Here is a 26,351-nt window from a genome sequence, read left to right as displayed (position 1 = left end):
AAAAACATATTCGTATTAAAGTTGTATTGATATAACTATATTTTTTGACGTATTACAGCCCTTCTAGTATTCAATGCTAATAATTAAATAATAAACTACTTAATAATCGCATTGTATAATAAAACTTTTCCCTATGACGGAAATACAGTGAGTCTTCAAATGACACCTCAGCCTAAAAAACACATTTAAAAAAAATGTAAATGTTAAACAGTAAGGCTTAGATAACAGAGAAAATATTCAAGGAGAAACTTCAAAATTTCTGCCAGATTTTAGAGTATCTAAAGCCAACACTTCTAATCGATGGAAATGCTGCTGGGGATTGAAAAATCAAACCACTTCTAATTTAATACAGCAAAAACACTTAAAAATATTTTTACAACCTATTATAAAAATATGATGACTTGATACATTTTTACAACTCTTTGACTTATTTTATTAAATGTTTTTGCTTATCAAGATTATAAATATTATGCAGAATAAAGCTCAACATTTGTATCTGATTTTTTTACTGCGGTTTTTTTTTCTGATTTTAGTAAAGCAGATTATGTGACTTTTTGAAATTACCTATTAAAAATTATCGAATTATTTATCTGTAAAACCATATTCTCATACACCGCGTATCTTTGATCTGCTTATTGTGACCGTAATCCTAAATGCAATAGTTGCATGTTTCCACTTTGGAAACTTAGTCTAGAATGCATAATTTGCTGCTCCGTTGGCTCTGCAACCTCGAGAATCTATACTTGCCGAGTAGTACGAAAGCGTTCTTCTTGACGAGTAAGAAGTACGATCATACACCTATAAGTAAGAGATATTAAGGTGAGAAGCGCGAAATAAGAGCGGAGCGAATTCGAATTGCGAAAGTTAAATTAAAATCTTTATAAATACTTTATAAATGCGAATTTTGTTTTCCATAAGCTCCCGTTTGTTTAACGGTGGAGGGGCGAAGAGCTTTTCAGGCATAGCCTAACCCATAATGAATTAAAATTCAAAATATTAATTATTATATAAGTAAGAGGGACGTGAGTTTCGAATCTCGTGTGTTAAGTTCAATGAGACGTGATCGCAACGGAATATCCAAATCCGGGGAGTTCAAGCGATGGGTTTTAAAGTTTGCGCAAAGTCTCGAAAAGACGAAGTTGATATATGATAAAATAAATCCCATCAATACCAACGCACGCTAAAAGTCCTATATGCTATATTTTTCTCATATTAGTATGTTAAGTAAAGTAATAAATTAAATAATAATTGTAATATAGATATTATTTGGTTCATATATGTATTCATAAGCAAAGCGTTTTAATAATACAATTTTAAATATGATATACAAAAAAATAATTTTTAAAAACAGCAAAATGAATTTTAAATTATTTTTAATAAGCTAAAAGTTTTTTTTTATCAAATTTATCATTTTATTAAAACTTATAATAAATGTAGTAGTCGTACAAATTTTTCATTATTAAAGCTAGCACCGCTTCTCTTTCGCAAAAAAACGTGATTAATATGCATAGTGTGTTGCGATATTAAAAATTCCACGTAACAAATCACGTTAAAGATGTAAATAAAAAAACGTATCTACACGAATATTTAACGTTGGACGCATAAAACGTTTACTGCGAATTATTTAATTATGTTTTGCAACGTCCAACATTGTCTTTGTCAGCTTAACGACGAAGTCACAAAAGTTGATTGTAGAAATGCATAAGCGTTTTTCCGATCCTTTTGTTCTTTAAGGCCAACATAACGCTGTCAAAGATTTTATTTATGAAAGTCTAATAGGATTACACTTGGTGCATAATCAAGGCTTCTCGTAAAATGAATGTTCTTTTGTAAGAAAATAATATTTTATTGTAAATGTAATATAATATTTTGATATTTACATTTAATTAAAACTCATTTTTTAAAAATAATAAAAAAGTAAAACAAAAAAAAATTTTAAGCGATCGTTTATGTTTTAAACCAGCATTTTTGCTTTAAAAATATGTAGATACAAAATGATAAAATAAATATTTATTAATTGTCGAAGACCTTCTCAAAATCTGTATATACGACGTATAACCTAGTTATAATTCGAGATCTGACAACTAGAACAAAGTTTATTAAAAGCATTTTTTTAAATCAATATATACAATGTCTACTGTATGTCTGATAAAATGCACCTAAGCAAACAACACATTTCTTTAGTGTTTTAAAATATTGTGAATAATATTTTTTTTTATTAAATTTGTTTAATTATATTTGTTATAATTTAAAACTAAATATTTAATTTTTTTTATTAAATTAATTTTATTTCACATTGGAATTCTTATAAAATTTTCTTCAGTAAGATCAAAATAAATTTGATTAAAATGTAAATAACAATTGTTTTTGTTATACAATTCTCAGGAATTATCTTTCGGAGAATATTTTCCGAACCGAAAACATACATTATTAACAACTCTAAAGCTAATTATAAAAAAAACTTATTATGTTTATACTCAATATAAAATGAATAAATTATATCTATATAACAAATCTCATATGAGTCTTAACTGGTTTAATGTTACGTTATCGTCACAGTTAAGTTAGTTACTAAAAACATTAAAAAAACTGATTTTGTATTCATATAATACATATGTATATATTCTCGCTTAATTTGTGGAGGGTTCGGGCCTTGTGCAGGAACTTTAATGTCGGGAGTAAATAAAAAAAACACAATTAAACTGGAGGTGCAGGAACGGGGCAGTAAGAAGAAAATTACGTAATAAAAATAAGACTGTTGGAAAAACGCACACTCGCACAGTAGTATGTATACATAGATATATATAAACACTGCGTAAATTCACCCCCTAAATTTGTTTACTTCTTCGCGTTCATTACTTTCATACTTACTTTTTCCTCTCGCGGCGACCCTCTTGCATTGTTGTTACCGTTACGAATGTTGCCCATCGCTCACCACCAAACCAAAAAGGAGCATCCTGTAACATATATTTTTTTTTTAAATTTAATCCAGCGGGATTGTCTTGGACGTATTTCTTTTAGGGTCGATAAAAAACGTATAACAATTTGCGAGATTGGCGCTAATCATGGCGGCATAATTTTATCCGCCCCACATTTCTCGCCCCCATTTTTTCAGTGTGTATAATATAAATAAATATTACATATTTATGTGTTGTACATTTTTTTTTGCAAAAATGGAACGGCGAAAGTCAAAGGCTTCATAAAAGCGAATTTTACGACCGCTTTTTGTGTGCACGACAAATTATTATGCTAATGACGAGCGAACGTTTTTGATTGAATTAGAAAGAAATGCGCGTGCGATAATTTTTTTCCCTAAAGTATATAGTATTTTAAAGATCGTTAAATATAAATTATATAGTATTTTAACTTCATTACGACACCGTAACATTAGTTTCATAAAGTAATAAATTTTAAGAATGTATTAATTTATGATTTATATAAATTCTTAGTAAAACATCAAACAGGTTTTTTTATGATTTTTAAAAACTTTTTTTTATAAACAAATGTTTGACAAATACGACATAATTATTATGCCTTTAATTTAAAAAATACTCCTATTCGATTTTTATAACAAAATAAGGTAATATTATATAATCGTGACTCTTAATAAAATCACAGAATAATAAATGTATTAATTCAGTTTTACAAATATTATAAAAAAAGAGCACTTATATATGTATGTGTAAATAGCAAAAAAAATATTATTTAATATATGTATTAATTATTATGAGGATTAATTTAACACTTAACGGAAGTTGCTGGTACACTTTTCTACGTAACTTCTATTTATATCACACTATAATGGATATTAAACAGTTAATGGTAAAAAAGAAATGTAAATTTATATTAAAACTCCTTTATACTTCTTTAATTTGTATTACGATATTCTAAGAATGAAAAATATATATATAGGAAAGTTGTATTTATTATCTACAATGACAACAATCAAAACCTATATTAATTCTCGTTAAACTTTTTTCGAACGTACCTTAAAAAGCAACTATATATGTTTTAAAAAAATTAATATTTTGATTTAATGCGTAAAACTCATTTTGATGTATTTGATTCATTACTTATTTATTATTTTGTATAAAAGTTTATCATAAAAGCAAGCGCTGTCTTGTTTTGAACATAAAATAAATTTATGTCACTATCGCATTGTTAACACGAATATTGTGCTGAATATTATTAATAAAATTAATAGTTTGAATTAATTTACATAATTAGTACTTAACCGTGAAATCAAACAATAAATTATCGAATAACAATTGTGAACCTGCAATAACAATCGTTCCATTGTTGAATTCGGCATATGATGTGTGTTCGGCATAAGACGTCATTGTTTTGGCTGTACGCGCATCGTGTGTACATTAAATATTATAATACTAATATCTAGAGGACACTTGTCATTTCAGCAATTCCGTCAACAGAATACAATTTGTGCTATTTGCATACTGCCGAGTACAATGCCGGGTATTAAGCGTAGTAGATGACTTATTACGGCAATTTGGGCGAAACGATTCGCGAACAATAAATAAATTCTGCTTCATAAATCAAAACATTTGCCACCGTTTGAAAAAAAATCATTAAGTTAAGCATTCCTTTTCGGCGGCCAAGATTGAGAGTAATTTCATCGAGAGTAATTTTCATCGTGCATGCTTGAAATAAAAAAAATCGTTAAATTCCTAAAACGAGCAAAGGAAAATTCCTGACATGCGTTCGTTGTTCCGGCGAAGCGTAAAATTTATAATGTGTAGGCACTTTGGCGAAATCGCACTTGATAATTCATTTTTCATCGCACGTCAAATTAGCGAAATTTGAGATATTCTGAGAAACGAGCAACGCTTCAAACGTTTTGAAGAAAGTTAACGATTACTTTAACATAGTTTTTGGCCGTCGCAGAAGCGTACTCGTATTTAATAACAATATATAAAATTGACTAACATTCCAGAAAAATAATAATTATATTTTCTTGTCATTATAACAATTAATCCATAAGAAACAGAAAAGCATACTATGTCAGTATACTATACCTATAAAAATAGGTATTTTACTGACATACTTAATCTTTTCTTACATTGCTCTTAGATTAATATCTTGATTTAATTATTTCGCTTAAAAATATTTGGATTATTACGATGTTAAATTGTTTGTCTGTAATCTAAATTTTAATTTCATGTTGGTATTTAAATACTTTCAAACCAGTTAGCCAATAAATTTTACAAAGGGCTATAGAATAAAATAGTTACTAAATGGTTTTTATTTTTTTATTTAATAGTAAACGCTATTATTAACCTTTGAGATGAAAAGAAATACTGCGTTGTTTTACTGTTTTTATTTTTATTTTTATTTTTTATTCCAAAAAATCTGTGAGCTTTCTTAATGGTGTAATTTTGTTGCTGAAACACAAATTAATGACATAAATTAGTCTGTTTTCATGCAGTAATGGTTTTAGCCTACTTAAGATAATTGTTATAAACTGAATCTTATTAATATTAATAGAAAACTTATTACTTTATACGCACGTATACATTTAAATGCTTTCTAGGTTTAGGTACAATAACTATTTGAGTAACTTTTTTGTAAATTGCATTTAAAAAATATATATTGCATTTTTTTAAATTCATATTATGTGTTGAAATTTTGTCAGATGTTAAAAATAGGACTGACATAAAAAAAAAGAGCTATTTAAAATCGCTGACTAAATATAAACATGTTAAATAAAAACAAGATTAAGCTTTTGAAAGATTATGGTTCTATTATTGAAATATGTATGAAAGCTTTTAAGATTATATTAGTACCCTGAAAAGATATTTTTCAACATAGTTAAAGCTTATTTTTTAAGGTTTTTATATGATTTGATTTCTCATCTAATAATTCCTTTTTTGTAACTATATAGAAGGTTAGTAACAGTGGAACGGAAGTGATTTAAGACAAATCTAAAGGCTTCTTAAGGCAAATTTCTTAAAAGTATAATTTATGAATAAAATATTAAGTAATTTCTGTATTGCTATTTCAAACCTTAATGTTTTTTTATATATTATATAAGAATCTGTAAAAATATTCTAGTGTCCAAAATTAAATTTTAAATGAATAAAATATAAATCGTAATTAAAAAAAATAATGCAAATTGAAATTATTGATAGCATAAAAGAGTTTTTTTGAGGTTATTTTTAAATTATTATTCTTTTAAAACTTTAGTATCATTCATTTAAATATTACCTTATGTATGATACTAGTAACTCATAAGACAATTTAATATATGGTGTGATTTTAAAATTGAGGCTTTTGGCAACAATATTGTAGTATATTAAATTTAATTTTCTACAAATACAACTAAAAACCCATGTTTTAAATTGGAATAATAAGAGACATAAGCTGAATAAATTGTAAATATAATGTCTTTCGAAAATGCTGTAAGCTGAATTTAATTGCCTCAATTGTATTATTTGTATTAAAATGTTATATGCATGATATGATATATAAATAATTGCCTATTTTAAATCAGATGTCTGCAAAGTTGTACATAAATATAAATATAAATTTACACAGGGTTAGAGTTAGAAATATACAAACCATTATTTATTTTTTTGTATCGTACTAATAATATTGCAATTTTTATTAACCTTTACAATAAATCATTTTTAATATTAATGGTTTACTTTTTTATGGTGTAATTAAAAATATTTTATTATATTTTTATTTTTTTAGTACGTTTTAAAAAATATTTTCGTTTAACGTATAAATGATATAAAATATACTTATATAAATCTAAACGTATATATATATATATATAGTTTTCAAACAGCGCAATACACATTAAATATTTCAACAGCTAATAAAATATTTATTTAATAAATTATTCTGCAAACCTAAATATCAAGATCCGCATTTTTAAGAGAGAAAAAAATAAGATACCTAGTGATCCCTTGCTAACTCGAACAAAGTTTTAACACAATATATAATTGAGGAAGCGTGAAGTAAAATATTAGTATTATTACAGCAAAAAATATATTATATTTTACATTTCAACAAAAACCAATCCAAATAATTTAATTTAAACGAATTCTCTCAATTATTCTTATGGTAGCGTATATTATTTTAATATAACTCATTTACATACTTTCGTTTATTTATTTTTTCATATATTAAAATCAGCACATTTATGCGAAACCTTCGCCATTGAATTTGATATAATACATTTATAATACAAGGGACCGTAAGTGTATATCTTGTACGTATGTATATATCATATAAAATATCCACGCTTTTATTTATCTATGGTGCTGAAAAAATAAGAGGGACACGTGAGTGTTAAATGGAATCAATTTGTATAAAGAAGAGGGCCCTAGACGGCGTACACACTTCATCGGTCACGTGCCTCGGGACCGCGGGGGCCCACCCCTAATGCGGTCCTTAAATCAGGCCTTGCAGGAGCTACCGAAAAATATTTCCTGCCGCAGTTCTTCGGCCGCAATCACGCATTTGCGCAAATGACGGCAATTTTCGCGAAAAATACACCTAATGTCCGAACATAATTCAATATGGGGAAGCGAAAAGGCCGCTTAACCCATTTCATGCCGACATAGCCGAAAACGAAATGTTAATTAATCATTATTTTTATTTGTGTTATAAATACACGATCATTTGCGAAAAAAAATCTTTGTTGAAAACATACAGTTATGATTATTTTATACGCCTGTGAAATTATTTCATGAAAAACAACTATATTTACATTTTAATATCAGTAACAAAACATGTTATTTTAAATAGAATTTAATTTATCTTATAAAGATAAATCAAAATATTAACTGTTAACATTTTATTGAAAACTTTGAAGTGGGTAAAGCTGTGCGCTAAAAGTATATTTCTTAGCACAGACTTTTTAATAATTAAGAAAAAAAGCACAAGTTTAGTACATGGTTTCTACACAATAGTGCAATCAGGACTAGTCAGATAGATAAGAGAAGAATTACAAGATACCTAGGCTCAGTGACAAAGTTAAAATATTTGTTTAAAATAATACTGCTAATCATGAGTTATTTTTAATTTCTCTCAATAGCGAATATTATAAATATTTATACACAGCGTAGGACTTCACAATGCGAAAGAAGAAACACAGATACTTGTCTGTATTGAAAACAATTTTACTACCCGTTTTCAGCGCATACAATTAATCAACACCGAGCAGCATATGTTGAAATTGTTCTGATTAGTTGTTTGATATTACATTTTTTGCGATTCACGCACTATTCAAGTATATATCAGTCATTTCACACGACTATCATGTTTACTCTTGAGAGGCTGTGGCAAAGTTTGTCTAAGCTTCGCTCAGGATAAGGATGCTGGTTTGTTATTGTGTGCGTGTACATGTATATAAGAGGGAGAAGCGATGTAGCGTGTACTTCGTTGTCTCGCTTTTTCTTTTAAGGACAGTCGTTGATTCGTCAACGCTGGTATTCGTCATTAAAGTGCAGTGTGGCATAAAAGTTCGATCTTCTCTAGTGATTTATTTAAAATAATTTTGTGTTCATATTGGTTTAAAACCCAGATATGCCCACTGTCCCATGGGTAGGTCACTAAACTCGTTCCACTGTTTTTTATTTATAAATGAAATTTTAAGAGAACAAAATTTCTTGGGTATATCTGGGTTAATTGATATCAAGGCTTCAAATATTCACTGTAAGTTATTCGTTCTCTTACCCGTGGATTAAAATATTTTAATTATTTTTCCATTAATCCGTACGTTGTTGGTTTTTTTACACTATTCTCTGTAAGGCTTAAAAAAGTTATTATTCTTATCGTTGCGCCAATGATAATTTTTTAATTTATTCAATGGATTCTAATGATTTAATAGAGTCATCGAGCCATTAAACAATCTACGAATAATTTCTTTCCCCATTTTATTATATATCTTTTTGCATTTGAAGAATAGCTAATGACTTCATTATTTTTTTGACTAGTGAAAGATTTTGAATTTTGCAAATATTTAATTAATGACATCAATATCTGGTTTCTTCGATTATATAATATATTTTTAATTGTCCGTTGAAATTTCCAACTTAGCTCAGATGTATGTATGTTAAATAAACATATATTTTCTTTTAAAATAAAAAAATTAAATATTCTGAGCGAAATTCTTTTGAGCCACACAGTTCACGCACACAATAACAAACCAGAATCCTTATCCCGAGCGTACTCTAAATATATATCATTCAAAATTATTATGATTAATTTTTATTTTCTAGTTATTAGTTGTTAATAAGAATTGGGACTTACTAAAATAAACGTGCATATTTTTATTTTAGTGTATATTTATTAATACTTGGCTGTATTATTGCATAATACATGACGATGTTCGTTATTTGTAGCAATTTAATATTGTGATTGCTGTTGTGTATACGTATCATATATATTTTGTTTCTGGGACAGACTCGATTACATTTTCAGATCATTATAATAATAATAATGATTTTATAATATTATATTACAATATTTTAAAATAAAATACACTAAATTATAGTTGGCTAAAACATGAATTCTCAAAGCAAAGTATTGTTTACTGCGAAATCAACTATAACACTAAACTAGTCATATATTTAATATTCAATGTTATAGACGATAATTTAACTATTAGCAATAAAACTGATTTTCTTAGATTATATAAAAGCCTAATCGCAAATAAAATATAAAGCTTAGAAAAAAATATATAAGGGTGTATTCAGAATATAAGAGTATCTATAGAATAATTGTTGAGGCATTCCATAGACGACGTTTGCTAGTCATTGAATTACATATTTATTAATAAGTTTTGTTGATAAATTAATTTTACTGCTCAACCAATTTAACCTTATTACCAATAAAAAGGTAGCAATTAAAAAAATATAATATGGGACTAATTCTGATCTGTTCTTTCTTGCTTTTTTTAAATTATCTAATAATTAAAATTTACTACCCATGAGTCATTTCAGTTGATTTTCTAAAGTATTTATTGCTAACATTTTACATCTTAATTTAAGTGAATTATTTACATATGCTTAAAATATTGAATAAATAAGCTAAGCTTTCTAGACAGATTGCGATTGTAAAAAGGGGGAGCAATAAGTAATGCCCTTTTATATTGTACTCAACCATCCCTAGGTGCAACGTTTTAAAAATATACAAAGTGTATTTAGGGGTGGCAAAAATATGTATTAGAAAAAAAATACATTTGTTATACCATATAATATTTACTTATTCTGTAATACGATACATCTTCTTAGATACGATACAAATTTATTAAAAAAACACTTGAGTACATAGAGAATTAGTCACTAACTTACACCATTAGTCTATCGTACTTGGCAATAACGCAATACAGAAAGAGAGGACATGCTACACTGTCCAAAAAGTTTGGTGCCAGTCGACCACACGTTGGACCTCTCTTGGGTTTGAATCCCAAACTCTTGAGAGGAAGTGAACTCTAAGACTACCCACCCAAGGTAGCGTCCTTTGGAATACCAATGACAAGTAAAGCATTGCTAAAACTGAAACAGAGGCAATACAAATGTCCCTCTAAGATCAGGGAGAAAGTGATGTAACAAGGACGAAGCGCACCGAAATGCAATGCTATTGAATTTCGCAATAGCATGCAATGGCAATTTTGTATCATGAGAACGTTTCCTAACGTGCTCGAGAGAAATACTACTGAGACTCTGATAAATAACGTAGTGCTACGGGGGGTGGATCCCGCTCATCTGGCCGGCAAAAGCTGGATGCCGTCCATTGGGTTGGACTCGTAGGATCCAAATACCGGTAATGGCTAAAGAGAGTTTTGTTAACAGGTTAAATATGCTTATATGTTTCATGTTTCTGCTTGAAAGAGCATAGGTTATGTGAAAAATTGAGTACGTGACGTAAAATAGCCACCAACATCTATGAAATAATAGCGGATAAATGTATGCTCATGTATCATATATAGTATATAAAAATCTTGACTGTAAAAATAAAATAAAGAGAAATATACCAAATATATTAAACTATCGTTTTTATTATATGAATATAACCATTAAATCGTTCGATTAAATTCCAATTGGCTCACTATCTGATTTTTAATCACCCTATTTCGCCAACTTTACGACTAGTTCTATCATCGTATATATCACTTTTAGATTTTATTTTTACGTAGCATGCTTAACAATAAATTTAATGTATTTATTCACTTACAAAATTGTAAACGTTTATATATGATATACAAATATAAATTTATTAGTTTAAATTACAATTAGAGAAGAGTTCGTCGTGCTGCTAGCCATATAAATTTTATTATGCTCCACTTTAGTAAAGGCAGAGCTTTAAGTTCATTACCCGTAGCGGATATTAATAAAATAATGTACCTACTATTCAGATACCAGTTTTTAATCCAGCATCACATTTTTAAATCTCATACCCGTAATAAAAAAATAGTATACCGGCAATATTTCCTTAAAAACAATTATTATTTTGTGTGTATTATAATAATATAATAGTATTCTAACATTTGATATCCATTTGTGGATCGAATCACAAAGTCTTGATATTGAATGTTCTGAAACTTTCCGACTTTATTAAAAAATCGACAAAATAAACATCAAACGTCTGAAATATCGTTTGGGAATATATTTCTGTACAAATATATTTTTAATGTTCCAAGAAATAAAAATTTGCATAAAAAAAGTAATTTAAAAATTAAATACAAAATACTATATAAGAAAGTACAGATTATAATCTTGGCTTCCTCAATTTGATTTCGTTACTTTATCCTCTCATAAATATTTTAATTTATTTTTTTATTACAATACACTTATAGAGGTTCCAAATACCTGCGCAAACAACAACATATGAAAATAAATAGCAACTCGTCTCAAAAGCAAAACCTTAACAACGAGAAGAGATAGCTTAGGACTAAACAATTGCATTATTAATTGTTAATATTTCACTGATCATATATAAGATCTTTCATCCCAAGATGTTAATCACTTGTAATCTCTAGTACGGAAAAAAGTATAATTTTGTGTGAAAATGATGCGTGATAGACAATGCGTCCTTCTCTGCGCAAAGAGGATTATTCTTACATTTACTCCATTCTTAACGATCGCTGAATGTAGCTAGCTGAAAGTTTTAAGGCGTAAACATATTTCGTAGATGTGTCCAAGAAGCGATGCAATTGGCCCACTAACATCCCCATCTGTGATTCGCCAGAATTGTCTCGAATCAGCAATATAAAATACGCTCCAGGACTCTCTGATGATGTTTAGGTGCCACTTGAATTTGAATTTTTATATTATTGATGATGTCTACAGCTTTGTCAAACGGTGAACGAGTTTATATTGGCCAATTAGGCTAACATGAGCGCCAAATTTTTTTAACTTAGGATTTTTCGAACGTGACAATAGCATATAAATTCCGAGTGATGTTTAGTTATTCTGTAAGTCATTATATGTAAAGTTTTATGGCGATTCTTAATTCTGATCTTGCGCTTTTATTAAATCCTGTTTTTCTAGAACCAAAAATGTTTCTTATATTAATTGCATACATATATTGAGAAACAGACATGTTAACATTATCAGGGGTCGACCTGTTGATGAGTTTATTAGATGAAGTCATGTTGTGACGTAAGATTAAATACGATTTGCATATTTATGCTTTACAACGACCTTAGCAATACGAATGTACCTACAGGAGTGCTAGAAGGGCGTAACCAAAAACGTGCCAGTTGTAATATTTCGATTTACGACGGTCGGCTTTTAATAATAGCGCGAATTCGCAACTAGCAGCCGACGCACTACCTGGCACTGATTAAATCGCCCCGCTAATTGAAAGCAAAGCCTTTGATAACGCGAGTACCAAAATTCGCTCGTCAGATAATGATAACAACGAGGGAGTAGGGTAGGGGGGGCTAATACGATAGAGATGATTCCTAATTAATGCGATAAAAATAGAAGAAAAAAATACGGTGAAAAATATTGGCTTCGCAGTATCAAAGAAGTGAAAGTCATATCGATTCAGATTAAATTTAACTAAAAGAGTGACGAAAGGAAAAATGTTAAAAGGGGTGAAATTGTTAAGAAAATAAAATAAATTTTATTCTTCACAATTATTTTCCGTTGTTGTTTTTTCTGCGTCAATGTTAAAAAATATTGAATTGAAATGTTTTTAATCGTTACTCTTTACATAACGATTTTAATTATATTAATTTTGATTAAATTTTATACATATATAATTTTGATATAAAGAAATTATTAAATGATATGTAATAGTTTTTATGTAATAAATGTTGAATTTAAGTGTTATTTTACATTTCAATTTATTTGTATGAGTAATAGACTAATTAATTACAGATTTATTTTACAAGCCATAAAATATACATTTTATTATATTCTATAATAAAAAAAATATTTTGATCACATGCCAAGTAATTCGTAAACTTTGTTAAAACAGTTTAGTAATACAAAATTATATAATATTCAATGCTTCATTATTTTTTTATATTTTTATTCTTGATTTAATTTTGTGATATTAATTATTTTTATTTATTTAATACAGCCAGATCTTCAACTGCGATTTTTACAAAAGCGACCCGGAGCGTTATACGTATGTTTATTTGCTATTTTTATGGTATATAATTTTAATAATATATGTATATTTTTATATTTAAAAAGGAGATAAACGAAAACTTTAAATTTTGATAGAAGTTGTTCTGTCACTTGACAGAATCGTTACTAATGACTTAAAGAGTGTCCTGCAAGTGGCAGCACAAAACAGGCGAGACAGAAACACAATTGCCCACTAGGGGAATACTTTTAGCATTTTGTACGCATTAAAGGACACGTATTAAACAAATTGTATACTTTGTAAAAAAATGATACGTTTGTGTTCCGCTTTACGCTATAAGTTTTTTTACTCTTTTTGCGTAATAACCTGAAGTTTCATTGTGTTTTTAATTAAAATATTAAGATTATTAAAAAAATTTAATTTGTTGATATCTCAGTAATAGTGTCAAATAATAAATATGAAAATATAAATTAAAGCCCCTGGTATAATTAGCACATTGAGTACCGCGTTTTATTTGCGATAATTAAGACACAAACTTTTTGTAAATAATACCTTTTTTATTGTCAAGTTTGATAAATGTACGCATGAAGGCCTATATATGGTGACAGGATGTAGGTTATAAAAGAGGACTAAAATGTTTTTATTATCTAGAGATACAAAGGAGATGTAGGGGAGGATCTTATTGATATGATATTATTGACATCTTTAACAAATACGTTACAGTGAATACACAGTTTAACGTATGTACTTTTTGTATGTAGTTGAAATGACGACACAAACAAATGTATTCAATGAATTAAGACTAAGAATTACTTCTTAATAATATTGCTGAGTCATTATATATAAACATTATTTTTTTTATATGTTAATGCTGTTAGCGTTATAAATTAAATATAAATCTATATTTATAAATGCAACATTCTCCGGTCAATTTTCTACTTTTTAAATCTTATCTCTTTATATGAATAATAATACATATAAACAAAAGAATAATATTTAATCATAATTAATAAAAATAAAAACATAGTTGGCACGATGATTTTCAAGCCTCCACTAATGAATTCTTTTGTTGTCAACCAATGAAAAATATAAAACAAGATGGCCGACAGTAACGTGGCAACAGTTGTAAATAATTTTTCTACGCGAAAATAATTTTCATTTTTTTTATGTGCGTTGTTCGATTTGACTGAATATAAATAATCGGATTACAAATTAACTAGGTATGTTATAACTATGAAAATGAAATATATACATACGTGTAAGAATTATAAGAATACATTGATTAAACTAGATAAACAATTATGAAACAATCTTCGTAATGAAATCTTCAAATTTTGAATTTACGTCGATGGGCTCCGAGGCTGAAAAGTGAGTTTTTCTTTTATAATATATAATCATTATCATTGCTTCAAATTTAATGCACATACACGTTAGATTTGATTGATCTAGATATGTTTTAAATGTGAGCATGTATATATATACTTAGTACGTATGAAGATTGAGGTTAATACCGATCAAACTGTATAAATGATAATTAAACGTATTTTTTATTTATTGATATTTGGGGATACTACCTTTACGACGATTGCGTGACAATGATAGTGATGCAGTCGGTTATTTAGCTAAAGAATTTTGGTTAGAGCAAAATAAATTTAAACCAATTATTGCAGCAAAAAAATTCCCCTAGATCGTTCCGTTTCGAGTGACGGCTCGCAATATACATATTGTATATGTAGTTACTTGGATGTTATCTAATAGACATTTTACAATGATTATAAATATGTGATTACATACCTGGGATAATCGATAATACCAAAATATCTAAGAGTGGCTTATTTTTAATTCCGATGTGGCAAAATATGTATACGTCATGGTTTTTAATCAAATTTTGTTCTATGTCGTCATTCCTCTTTAGGAATAGCCAAATTCAATATATTCAGTTACATCAAACTTATGTAGTATGTTCTTTATAAAAAGATAATACTTGCTGATAGTGACTTCAATATGAGAAGATTCACTTTTTGTTTATATGTATATACTAATTCTACGTTGTAGTCATATAGGTCATCAAATTGTTTCATCATTGCTTCTGAAAAATAATTAAAAACAATAAGACCTTAATTAGGAGTTAAATATTAAACACATTATTACTACAAATATAATCCATAAATTAAATTTAAACAACAACCGAAGAACAAAATTGACGGAAGATACTGTAGAGAATTAAAAACTACGGTTGGCATCTCTTCATCTCTTTCGTAAATTGTCGCAATATGTCATATTTTAATTGTTTGCCATACGTAAATGTTATTAGATCTATTATTACTTTTCAAAATTAACTGTAAATGATATTATATAGTGGGTAAAATGTAACATTTTGTTTACACTAATACGAGATGTTTCATTATTACTAGCATTGTAATATATGATATTTAATTAGCTTTGGTATGTTTACCTTTAATTGCCAAATCACCGCTGTGTCTTTTAATATTTGATCCTAGAAAGTGAATAGTAATTTTGTTAGAATAAACGTGATATATTATTCATATAAAAAAACACTTACTGGCACACTCATAATTTATAGTCTTGATTATATTGTCTATAATTCTAAATGCTACATCACTTTGAATAATCTTCAATTGACACTTTGTGAGAAAAACGCTGTGATTATAACATATTTCACTGTTTATTTATGTGCACAAAAATACGCGCAGCGAGCGCTTGCCAGATGACAGAAGAACTGTCACATGTAAGCAAATTTGAAAGGGATATTCCCGGTTTTGGGCGCGCTAGAGAACGAACTACGAAATTGATTTTATTGATTTAAATTGTAAAACACTTATCAAAATATGTATAAAAATCATCAAATTCTAAAAAAATTTTTTTTTTAATATATTTAGTTTATATGGGATTTAAAATATAAAATAATTAATGTGGATTTATATTAGCTTCTTTATACAGACAAAAAGATCTACATAAATTTTGGCGAACGTTAGCAAAATTTAAGTACGTTAAAATTTCGTTTGAAAAAACATTTCCAACCAAAAGGGGCAAAGTTTCAAAATAAGTACTATTCACAAACAACCAACTACTAAGAACATATTGTTGCAAAAATCTCTCTTACTGACGCCTTCCAAAGGAAACTACACAAAATTGTATAACACTAATTTAAATTTTTTTTAAATTGTAAAGTTTGAGAATAAAAGTTTAAGATTCATTTAAAATAGTTTTTTTAACCTTAAAAATAATTTTTATTTTATTAAGGATTTTAAATATGTTTAGTTTATTATTAATTTTAAATACAGTGATTACTTTTTCACTTATTAAATATTAAAATATGTAATGCTGCGCAGAAAAAACATTTACCTTAAAAAATATATGGATCAAAATATTTTTTAATAATAATAGACAAATCGATGGCTTTTCACTTCATTTTTATTTCATTAACGTTTCTTATTCATAATTTACATTTATGATACCAATTTGCTACATTTTATCTGCCATAAACGAAGACAAGTTGGCTTTTCATTTTACCAGCAGTTTTTCCTAAGTGCTGGAATTTAATATTGACACGACCACTGTAAACACGCACGTTACAAACACTAATTACATTTATTTTAAGCTGTGTAGTGAGAAATTAAATTATGAGCCGCCGCCTATTAGTAATATTTATCTTTAAAACACGCACGCCTTTGTTGCTCTGTACCATGCATTTTCATCATCGTTACCCATAGTTTGGGAAGCACTTACATAAACACAAATACTTCATATGAGAGCAGACAGAGGCGTCGTTCCTTTCCGTTTCGGCACATTTATTAAAATTGGAACGTGCACAGCTCCGCTCCGGGTGACGGCCCCCGTCACGCGCCGCCACCTTGGACGCGCGCCACTGTTTGCGAACGGCTGGCGGACGCCGGCGGTTTTCCCGACCGCGGTCGCATCACACATCCACACACGTTATTAAATTATCTCTATGACGCGAGGCGCCGTTTTTCACCGGCATTACCGAAAATAACGAAGACTGAGCGTCGCAATGCGTTACGTTAATTGTGACCGCAGCAATGTTCATCAGTATCCTAAACAACGTTTAATTGAAGTTGTAGATGGAACTCAACCCGATATTTTTTTGGAGTGTTTGCCTCGTTATTTAGGGTGTGTGATGCTTGACGCGCGTATCGTATTTACCTACGTGATTGATTTTATATAGGCTTAAACTTGGAATAAATTGATGTGTAATCGCGGTTTGCTCTAAAGAGTATGTGTAATAAATTAAAGTATTTATATTTGGCCTAAGTGACATTGATCAATAAAATATTAATGACATAATTTGTAAATTTTGGTTTAAATTACTTAATAATGGTATTTTTCTGCAAACATTTTTAATCATATCTATTAAAAATCATCTCAAAGACTCGCTAAAAAATCACGAATAATTATAGAGCTAGAAAATTTTAACTCAAGTTTTTTATAGCAGTTCTGTGTCCTTTATTTTGACTTTAAATCATTTATTCTGTCAAATCTCTTGATATGTTCTGCTATTTGCTATTTTCTATGCAAATCTATCCTTACATTGGTTGCAGTGAAGTGAAATTTTTTTCTACCCAAACAATAAATTTATATTTGTTATATATATTTTGAAATTATAGAAGCCGAAGAAGCTCATTGTTAGAGAGCTTTCAATGCCTAATACGTATGACCTAGCTAGTATAAATTAAGCATTAGAACATTCATCCGTGAGATTAAGAAAATCTAGAAACACATTTTTACTTATCGTTTTTGATAATATAAAATTCTTTTAATATGCTATTAAAAATGTCACTGTTTACCTCTTAATTGTATCTGAAACGATAAAATGTTTTTAAGCTTAGGTGCTTTATAATGAATTAATATAATTACTTTTAAATAAAAAAATTGTCATGATCTATACACAAATCAAATTTTAGCTACCCTTTGTTTGGAAAGGAAAAAAAAGATGCATGCTTTTAAATATAAATAGCTTATCAAATAAGTAAAGAATAACAATTATATTTTTTTTAATACCTTTTTTTTCGTAATTAAGTTTCATAATATTGGTTAACATATAAAAAATGATAATAATCATAGAAATTTTAGGGGTGTTACACAAAGATTATATTTACTGTTCAACTTATACCTAAATAGTAAAGATAAAAAAAGAGCTGTATTAAATATTATTTTTTATTGGAAATAATTGAGCTTTGAGCAAAAATATGGTAATAACTATTATATCCAATTTAGGTAGAAACATGTTAAGCCTGCCTTCCATTTATTTAATTTTGGCATTATTTTTTTCACAAAAGCAACTATGTATCAAATATTTATTTTCGTTGTTACTATATCCTAAAAAATAATTGGCGTTCAAATTAAATCAAGATTACGTCATTCTTATTTATTATATAATTTTAATTGTGATCAAAATCATTGTTATAATTACCATTTATTAAATCTATATTCTTCTTTGTACTAATTAAAATATATTTTATTTTAATTAAGAGCATTTTGAAAGCATTTTTTATATAAAAAATCCTCGATAAGGCTTCCAAACGTCCGGTGAGAGAAAATTGATTCGGTCTCGTGCCAGAATCTGTTGTTTCCTGATACGGAGCCGATGTCAAAGAGTCGGCGATTGAATTCAGGCCGTGTGGCCACAATGAAAAATCACCGGAGTCAGGGGCGTTTTACTTAATAAATTGTTCTTGGGGGGTCTCGAAAGGAAAAACGATTCGACACTATCGAAGGCTGTTTTGTAAATTTACCAACCTTTACCTATAATAAAACGGCTGTACATACGTAAATGGATAGCAATGTGTTACATAAATTAAATGAATTATTTATCTGATAATACATATATTTTTGTATAGGAAATTCAATAATAAGTACCGAAGCTTTCTAATGGATGTAAAAAACATCTTAGAAAACATTACGTAATCAGTACAAAATTTTCACAAATTCAATTAGTTAATCTTTAAATTGAGGATCAAAATCGGGGATCAGACAGATTGTGGCAAAACATCCCAGATGCCAATACAATAGATTAGCTTTAGCTAAGGCCACAGCAGGTTGATTGTCTTTTGCTAATCGTCTTATTGCAAACGTTTATGTATAGCTAGACTTGTGTTTTATGTTGAAAGTGTTTTTTAAAATATATATAAAAGGGCTTGTATATTTTTTTACTGTAAATATATGCGCAGGGTACAATTTGCATAGCCTTAAAATAATAATATTACTTAATTACAATCTAATAAAAATATGCTTTGTATTAATAAATTTAGGAGATAAATAAATGTATCATAAAAATATACAAAAATATAAAAATAGAAGCAAACCAATTTTAATTTATACGATTATTATTCTAAGAAAACATAAAGTATAGTGAAAAAATCAAGCTTCTATATTCATTTTTTTTTACTTTACAACGCCAGATACTTTTTGATGTATAACTAAATAATATTTAATATTTATATACGAAACAGCGACGTTCGTAATTATTTACACGTTCCACTTTAACAAGTTTATTCGTATTACACGACGAAATTGCTATTTGAGCATACATCATCTCTAAATATGTGTACACATAATAATTTGTGACTGATTGTTGCTTCCTACTTAAGGTTTACGTTTACGTTTGCGCCAAGCATCACAAAGGGTCTCGTTTGGGTTAATTGGGATGTAACGAATTCGATTCAGTCACCTTGCAAACATCTATAGTTGATTATGACATCGCTTGCAATAAACGTCTGTTGAGTGAAAATTAAACCAGTTATTGTTTCTTGTGTACGTTAATAGTTTTCAATGGTTATATACAAAATGAAATTAGCTTCTCGCCACTTACACAGAATCGAATCAAGATTATTATTAATTAGTGGGTTAATAAGGTGTATGTGTATATGTATCGAGCTAGATTTGTCTAAACAAACAGGGTTTACATCGGCAAAATTATGACCCGCATTGGATCAGAATCTAAATAGCACAAAATCCAAAATTCCCCGATAGTAATATCCCCATCCGTCCGGAATTACAAATCAAGCACTCATTTGAAATTCCAATTCGTCTAATTGGACATCAAACAAAAAATATAGGGTGCATTGAAATACGTATAGCATTAATACCGCAAATTCCCATAGGTTTATAAATCCTATGGTTCAAATATAGATGTTGGTACTTTCTAAATTAGTAAGACTGAAAAATTATTCATTTCATTTATATTTTCTGTTCATGTTATATGTTTAGTTAAAATTTGCTTAGTATAAAAATACACTATATAAAACAAAATAACTGACTTGTTGTTAAATAGTAACATGTATTATATATAATATGAGAAATGAAATAAGTTATTATATGCTTGTCATATATGTAATAAAATTAATTAAAAAAAAATACTTTTATGTACAATGCATGTCACTGGTTTAGAACCATTTTAAACGTACAATTTAGCTATTAGCTAAAATTTAACAAGTAATAGGAATATACAATAAAACTTTAGTAGTTATAATTAAAGGAAAATGAAAATGCAAAAACATTTACAGTTCAGTTATAAAAAACACAATAAATATGTTCTAATTTGAATACATTTAAATAAAGATATGGTCTTAAGCTTTTAAAACATAATGTGATTTGGCATTTTTTGCTTAAACTTTTGATTTAAATATGGTTTATACATTATTGCGTTGTTTTTATCGTAGTCTCCCATTATTGGGTTAGTGTGTTAACGCAAAATATTTTTTAGTATTTTATAATATGACAATTAAAATGATATTTGATTGTTGGTATTTTAAAGCTATTTCAATACGTTTCTTTGAGATAAATATAAAAAGGTGTAATATATATTATTTTTAGAGCTAGTAAATGCGTAATTTTTTTTAATAAATTCTGGCCTGATGATCATAATGGCGGCTAGCCTTTTAGAGCGAAGTTACAATATGTGCTTATTAAATTTGAGTTTAAAGTTCAGATACAAGCTAACGTATTTAACGCTAGATTCACATTATACATTACAGTCCTGTTTAATTTGAAGAGTTGATGGCAAAGTTTGTCTATGTTTAATTAATATAATTGATTCCGTTATATTTTGGTTAATTTAAATTTTGAATTTTTTGAACTTTTTGAGAATTTGTCGAGTTCGGTCTAAAATCTCTCGGAAGTTGTTCAAAGCTACCGAGAACGGGACGTAAAGTGGGGGTAATTCAGTTGACTTGACCAGCTTCGAGCGCTTCCGAACATTGTCGGCAAACGGACCGAAGTCAAAGAAACCGAAGTCAGAGCGGCTCTTTCGAGCGCGAGCGATGATATACTTCCCCTTTCGCTCTCTCGCGTGTTAAGTAACGAGTGTGAGAGAGATAATGATATGTTTTTTCGCAAACTGAGATAGAACGAGTAACTCGCTTCAATTTCAGTATGCGCGTAGGCGTCCTATGGTCAACACGCATGTCGAGCTCTGCATCGTAGTCACGTGGTCAAGTTATAAGTTCAACAGACTTACTGACATCTTTGAATATTTTTGGGCACCAAAAGGGATTAATTATATTTTTGATAGTATATTCTTCTAACAGATATCGTTAATATATTTTTTTTCATATAAAATAAATAATTATTGGTACTTGATTTTGGTAAAAAAATCGTTTCGAATATTCTTATGTATTTTCCTAGATCGGTTTATATACATAAATGTCACACCATAATGAATTCTTATTTAGAATCGATGGCGACAAATTTTAAGATAGTCACAGATGTGGTGTTCGTATTCTGAAGTATCATTTTTATGCTTTATGGCATTTTGCAAAAGCCGACAAAGATTTTGCGTAAATTGAATATTTACGACCGAAAAGTTTTCACTGATATGGTATTGGTGAGTGCTCACACAAACTTTTATAATTATCAGTAGCGTATTTTTAATAATATGACAATTTAAAAATTGCGATTATTTGGCACATTTTTCGATCGCGCGCAAATATGCCAGCTGTACGTGACAGCAGCCACTGTGCGTACGTCATTCACGACCGCCGTCCGGACAGTGTGGCCGCTACTCCGAAATCAGTGACTTTGGCCGACTTCAGTTGAACTTTGGTTCGGACAACTTCCAGAGGGTTTAGTGCAAGCATTACATATAGTCGGGTGTTTCAAAAAGATTTTTAATACTAAAATTAGTGCATATACAATAATACTACTGACATTCACAATTGAACATCCAACTTTGAATCCCCAAGATATCTGAAAATGAAATCATAGATATATAATAATAGAAAACTAACTCAACTTCAGATTAGCTAAAATCTGAAAAGCTGCTGTTTCTCTCTTCGCATCCACTGGTCCAACTCTATGTCCGCAGCACACTCACGGGCAAAACATTTCTCAATTGTATGCTAAAATTTTCTTTAAAAACAATTTTCTGATCATAGTCATTGTATATTTTCTTTTTCTTTCTGTTATTTTTTGATACAAAATTTTATTCTTATGTATTTTTTATTCAATAGTGTAGCAAAATAATATATTTCTTATTTACTTTTTACAGCTAATTAATTTTTATGTTTTGTTTTTGAAATTAAGCGCTTCCTTCAAATCTGTCTCATTTTTATTAAGTTTAAGAAATGAAGTAAATATACTAAGAAAAATTAAAGCATAATTCAAAAGCACAATGGCTACTTTCAAACATAATTTAGGCTTATTAATATTTGTTAAAAATTTAATATTAAAGTTTATCTTATTAAATAACAAATAATAAAATCAACTTTTAAAAATACACCATTAAAAATGAATAGATATAATGCTACAAAAGTAGGAAGCAATATTTTTATATTAAAACTAGTTTTATTACCTGACTTTGCCCGGAATTGATTCAAACTCATTTTTCATTTATTATGATTAATTTTATTAATCCTGTTATTAAAAATTAATATTAATATTTGGCTATATATAATATGCTTGTCTTCACGTATTGCAGTAGCACGTAACCGGTCGTCAGCACGTCGCTGATCAGTTTTTTCAGTGGTTTGATTAGCACGTATTGCGATATCGCACGTAATCAGTCTTTAGCACGTAACTGTACAGCTCAAATTCCAACTTAAAAATTGAAATAGCACAGTTGACATAGAAATGGCAGATGGAATGTTACGTCACTACTGTTCGCGAGGAATTTTTGTTTTTATTTTTTCTTTAAAAATTGTATTTTAAATTAAGTTACAAAATTTTTGCGTTAAATCAATTAAATATGTACTACGTATTTTAATTATTTAAAATAGCAACTATATTTATCAAATATTAAAATGTAGGAAAAAATATAACTACATTATTTGCTTCAGCGCAGCTGTTTTACAAAGCATGGAACACTAAATTAGTATATTAAAAAGTGGCAAGAAAAAATGACAACCTTTTTTCGTTCACATCCGCATATTACATTTTTTAATATTACACTTCACCATGACACTATCATATTTTTTGTCTCTGAAGTTTAAATAGTTAATGTTTGATAAATCATAAATTAACATTTAATTGTTACTAGTGTTTTTTCGTATCCGCGGAACGTTTGTCATTTATTATTGTACATATATATTATTGAACATTTATATTCGTCATAGCTATATAAAACGTTTGTAATAATAAACTATAGCAAGACTTTAAAAAATATTTCTTATATAATTATAACAGAACATTATAATATATTTGTTTTCAAGGTTGACTGTAGCAAAAAAAAGTTGACACATGTTATACGTCAATTTAACACCTCGATATCTCACCAACTGACAGTTACAGCATCTCCCTGTTTTACCAATAGGTAAAACATTATTGTGTTTACTCACTCGCATTATTTTAAATTGTATTACTTCTTAGATAAACCATTGTATCTTTGGATCAAAGCCAGTATTTATTATTTTAATTATATATTATCTACTGGAGGCTTATTATTGAATTCGATCAAATTTTAACTAGTAATAAAATAGCGCTGTACTCTTCAAGTTTTCATCGTAAACACAAAGGACTAAGGAATTTGCATCAGAAATCTCAAACTGTTTTTCTTGGCCAACTCAAACAAAGACGGGTCAAATTGAGTGGTATCAAAATATCGTCAAGATCAATATAGGCGGACAAACAAACCGATGGAATATAAGTACGAGACGTGCTGATCGTGTTTACGAAGTTAGGATCGAATTGCTTTGTTAGTTTGCAAATTTTCAAGGCGAGAAAGTTACGCACTTATACGTGTAATAAATATACATGAATTTTTGTCCTGAATCAAACGGTGCGATATAGCCGAAGAATCGTGATGTTATGTCGGAATTTTCGCATGCATAGTTTATTTATTTCACCTTTTTTCGTTGGAGTTAACGAAGGAATTTCTCTGATAAAATTATTCGCAAGCAATCGTAACAAGTTTCGTCCGTAATTTATGGCTTCGGAATTCTTGAGCGTTTTTCCGAGCCCTTTTTTATCTGCTAATTGACCAAACTTTCGAAATTTATAAAGGACCTGAGATAAAAAATATATTTGACTTTCATTGTTTGGTCGATGCTATTTTTTTTATCTACGCCTGACCGCTCGAAGAGTTTTGTGTTTAATGAATAAAAACATCGAACAAGAAACTCATAAACATATTTTTCAAAACTTTTTTATGTATAATGTTTAATATTTGTATTCTTGAGGCGCACGTTACGGCTCATTGATTTATACCATAGGGCTTTTAAAACAAGATTTCCTATTTTACGATCGGTTTACGTTTGGATTATGGGAATCAATCCTTTAACCTCTCGAGGGTTAGATGTTAATTTTGCTCGTTAATTTTACATACATTTAACTATATATTATATGGCTATGAAAAAGATCAATTAAAAAAGTAATATTTTAACACGTATTTTCTATAAGGGCAGACATAAATTTATTAGATTTTTTAATTTATAAGCTTGAAAGACGAATTAGAGAAATTTATTTAAATTTTAAAGGTACAATGAAATAATAATCTAAATTCACTATTTTGTTGCCTAGATTTGCTAAAGCATGTAGCTTAAACACTATTTTTAAAAACCAAGAAAGTAATGCATACAAATTATAAAAGCCATATTTACATTTTATATAAGTGGGTTTTTATATATCGAAGTTTACACGGGAAATTTTATAACCTGTTTCATATTTATGTCGTACGTCCCTAATTTTATCATATTCATTATAACGTGCTTTTACGACCCTTAAGGCAATTTCGGAAAATATAAACCGTCGCAATAATTTTATACGTACCAATTTTCACTGCAAATATAATAGTTTATGACCAGAAGGACGAGAAACCGATAATAAAATATTTATAAGTATGAATGTCATGTTTCTACAATATAAATAAAAATTAAAAGAAAATGTACGTGATGTATACATATATAACTTAGTAGTATAATTTTAATTCTACATCAATAGCAGGACTTATCAGTAAAACCATTTTAACGCTGTATAATTATCATAATACCCGGATTTCTTCCCCGGTTGGAGTACGATTCATCCCTCGGGATTCTCGGGGTTTAACTCGATTCTTGACGGGGAAAACTCTTCCGGACTACGATCGAAAAATGTACGTGCTTGCAACGTCTTAAATACACATGTCGTTAGTTATGTGAGGAAAAAAGCTTTGAATGCGAATCTTGAGCGGCATTCCTCAGAGAAAGGCATTCTGACGTCTTATGAATTAACTTAACCGAGCACTTAAAGTATGCGCATAATCCGAGTATAAATTTTCTATATGGCGATTGAATATGCATGAACATTAGAAATGTGAGTATATGTTTAGT

The 26,351-nt window shown here is 28.6% G+C and overlaps 1 protein-coding gene across 3 annotated transcripts in view; it reads left to right on the top strand.

The window, feature by feature from the left end:
- LOC148226414 (lachesin-like) overlaps positions 1-26,351 on the top strand; it is a 166,833-nt gene that overhangs the window by 78,892 nt on the left and 61,590 nt on the right. The window contains exon 2 of one of the 3 annotated variants that reach the window (XM_088203806.1): positions 13,564-13,611. The exons of the other annotated variants lie outside the window; for them this stretch is intronic. Within the exon in view, the coding sequence (XP_088059932.1) occupies positions 13,564-13,611 (48 nt within the window). The remainder of the gene's footprint in view (positions 1-13,563; positions 13,612-26,351) is intronic. 3 annotated transcript variants of the gene reach the window in all.

The sequence above is a fragment of the Plectrocnemia conspersa genome, unplaced genomic scaffold (genome assembly GCF_051122295.1).
Source record: "Plectrocnemia conspersa isolate PC_06_02 unplaced genomic scaffold, ASM5112229v1 ptg000014l, whole genome shotgun sequence".
In the NCBI taxonomy this organism is placed as follows: Eukaryota; Metazoa; Arthropoda; class Insecta; order Trichoptera; family Polycentropodidae; genus Plectrocnemia; species Plectrocnemia conspersa.
The sequence above is the reverse complement of the archived record's forward strand: the minus strand, read 5'-3'. Positions and strand labels throughout refer to the sequence as shown.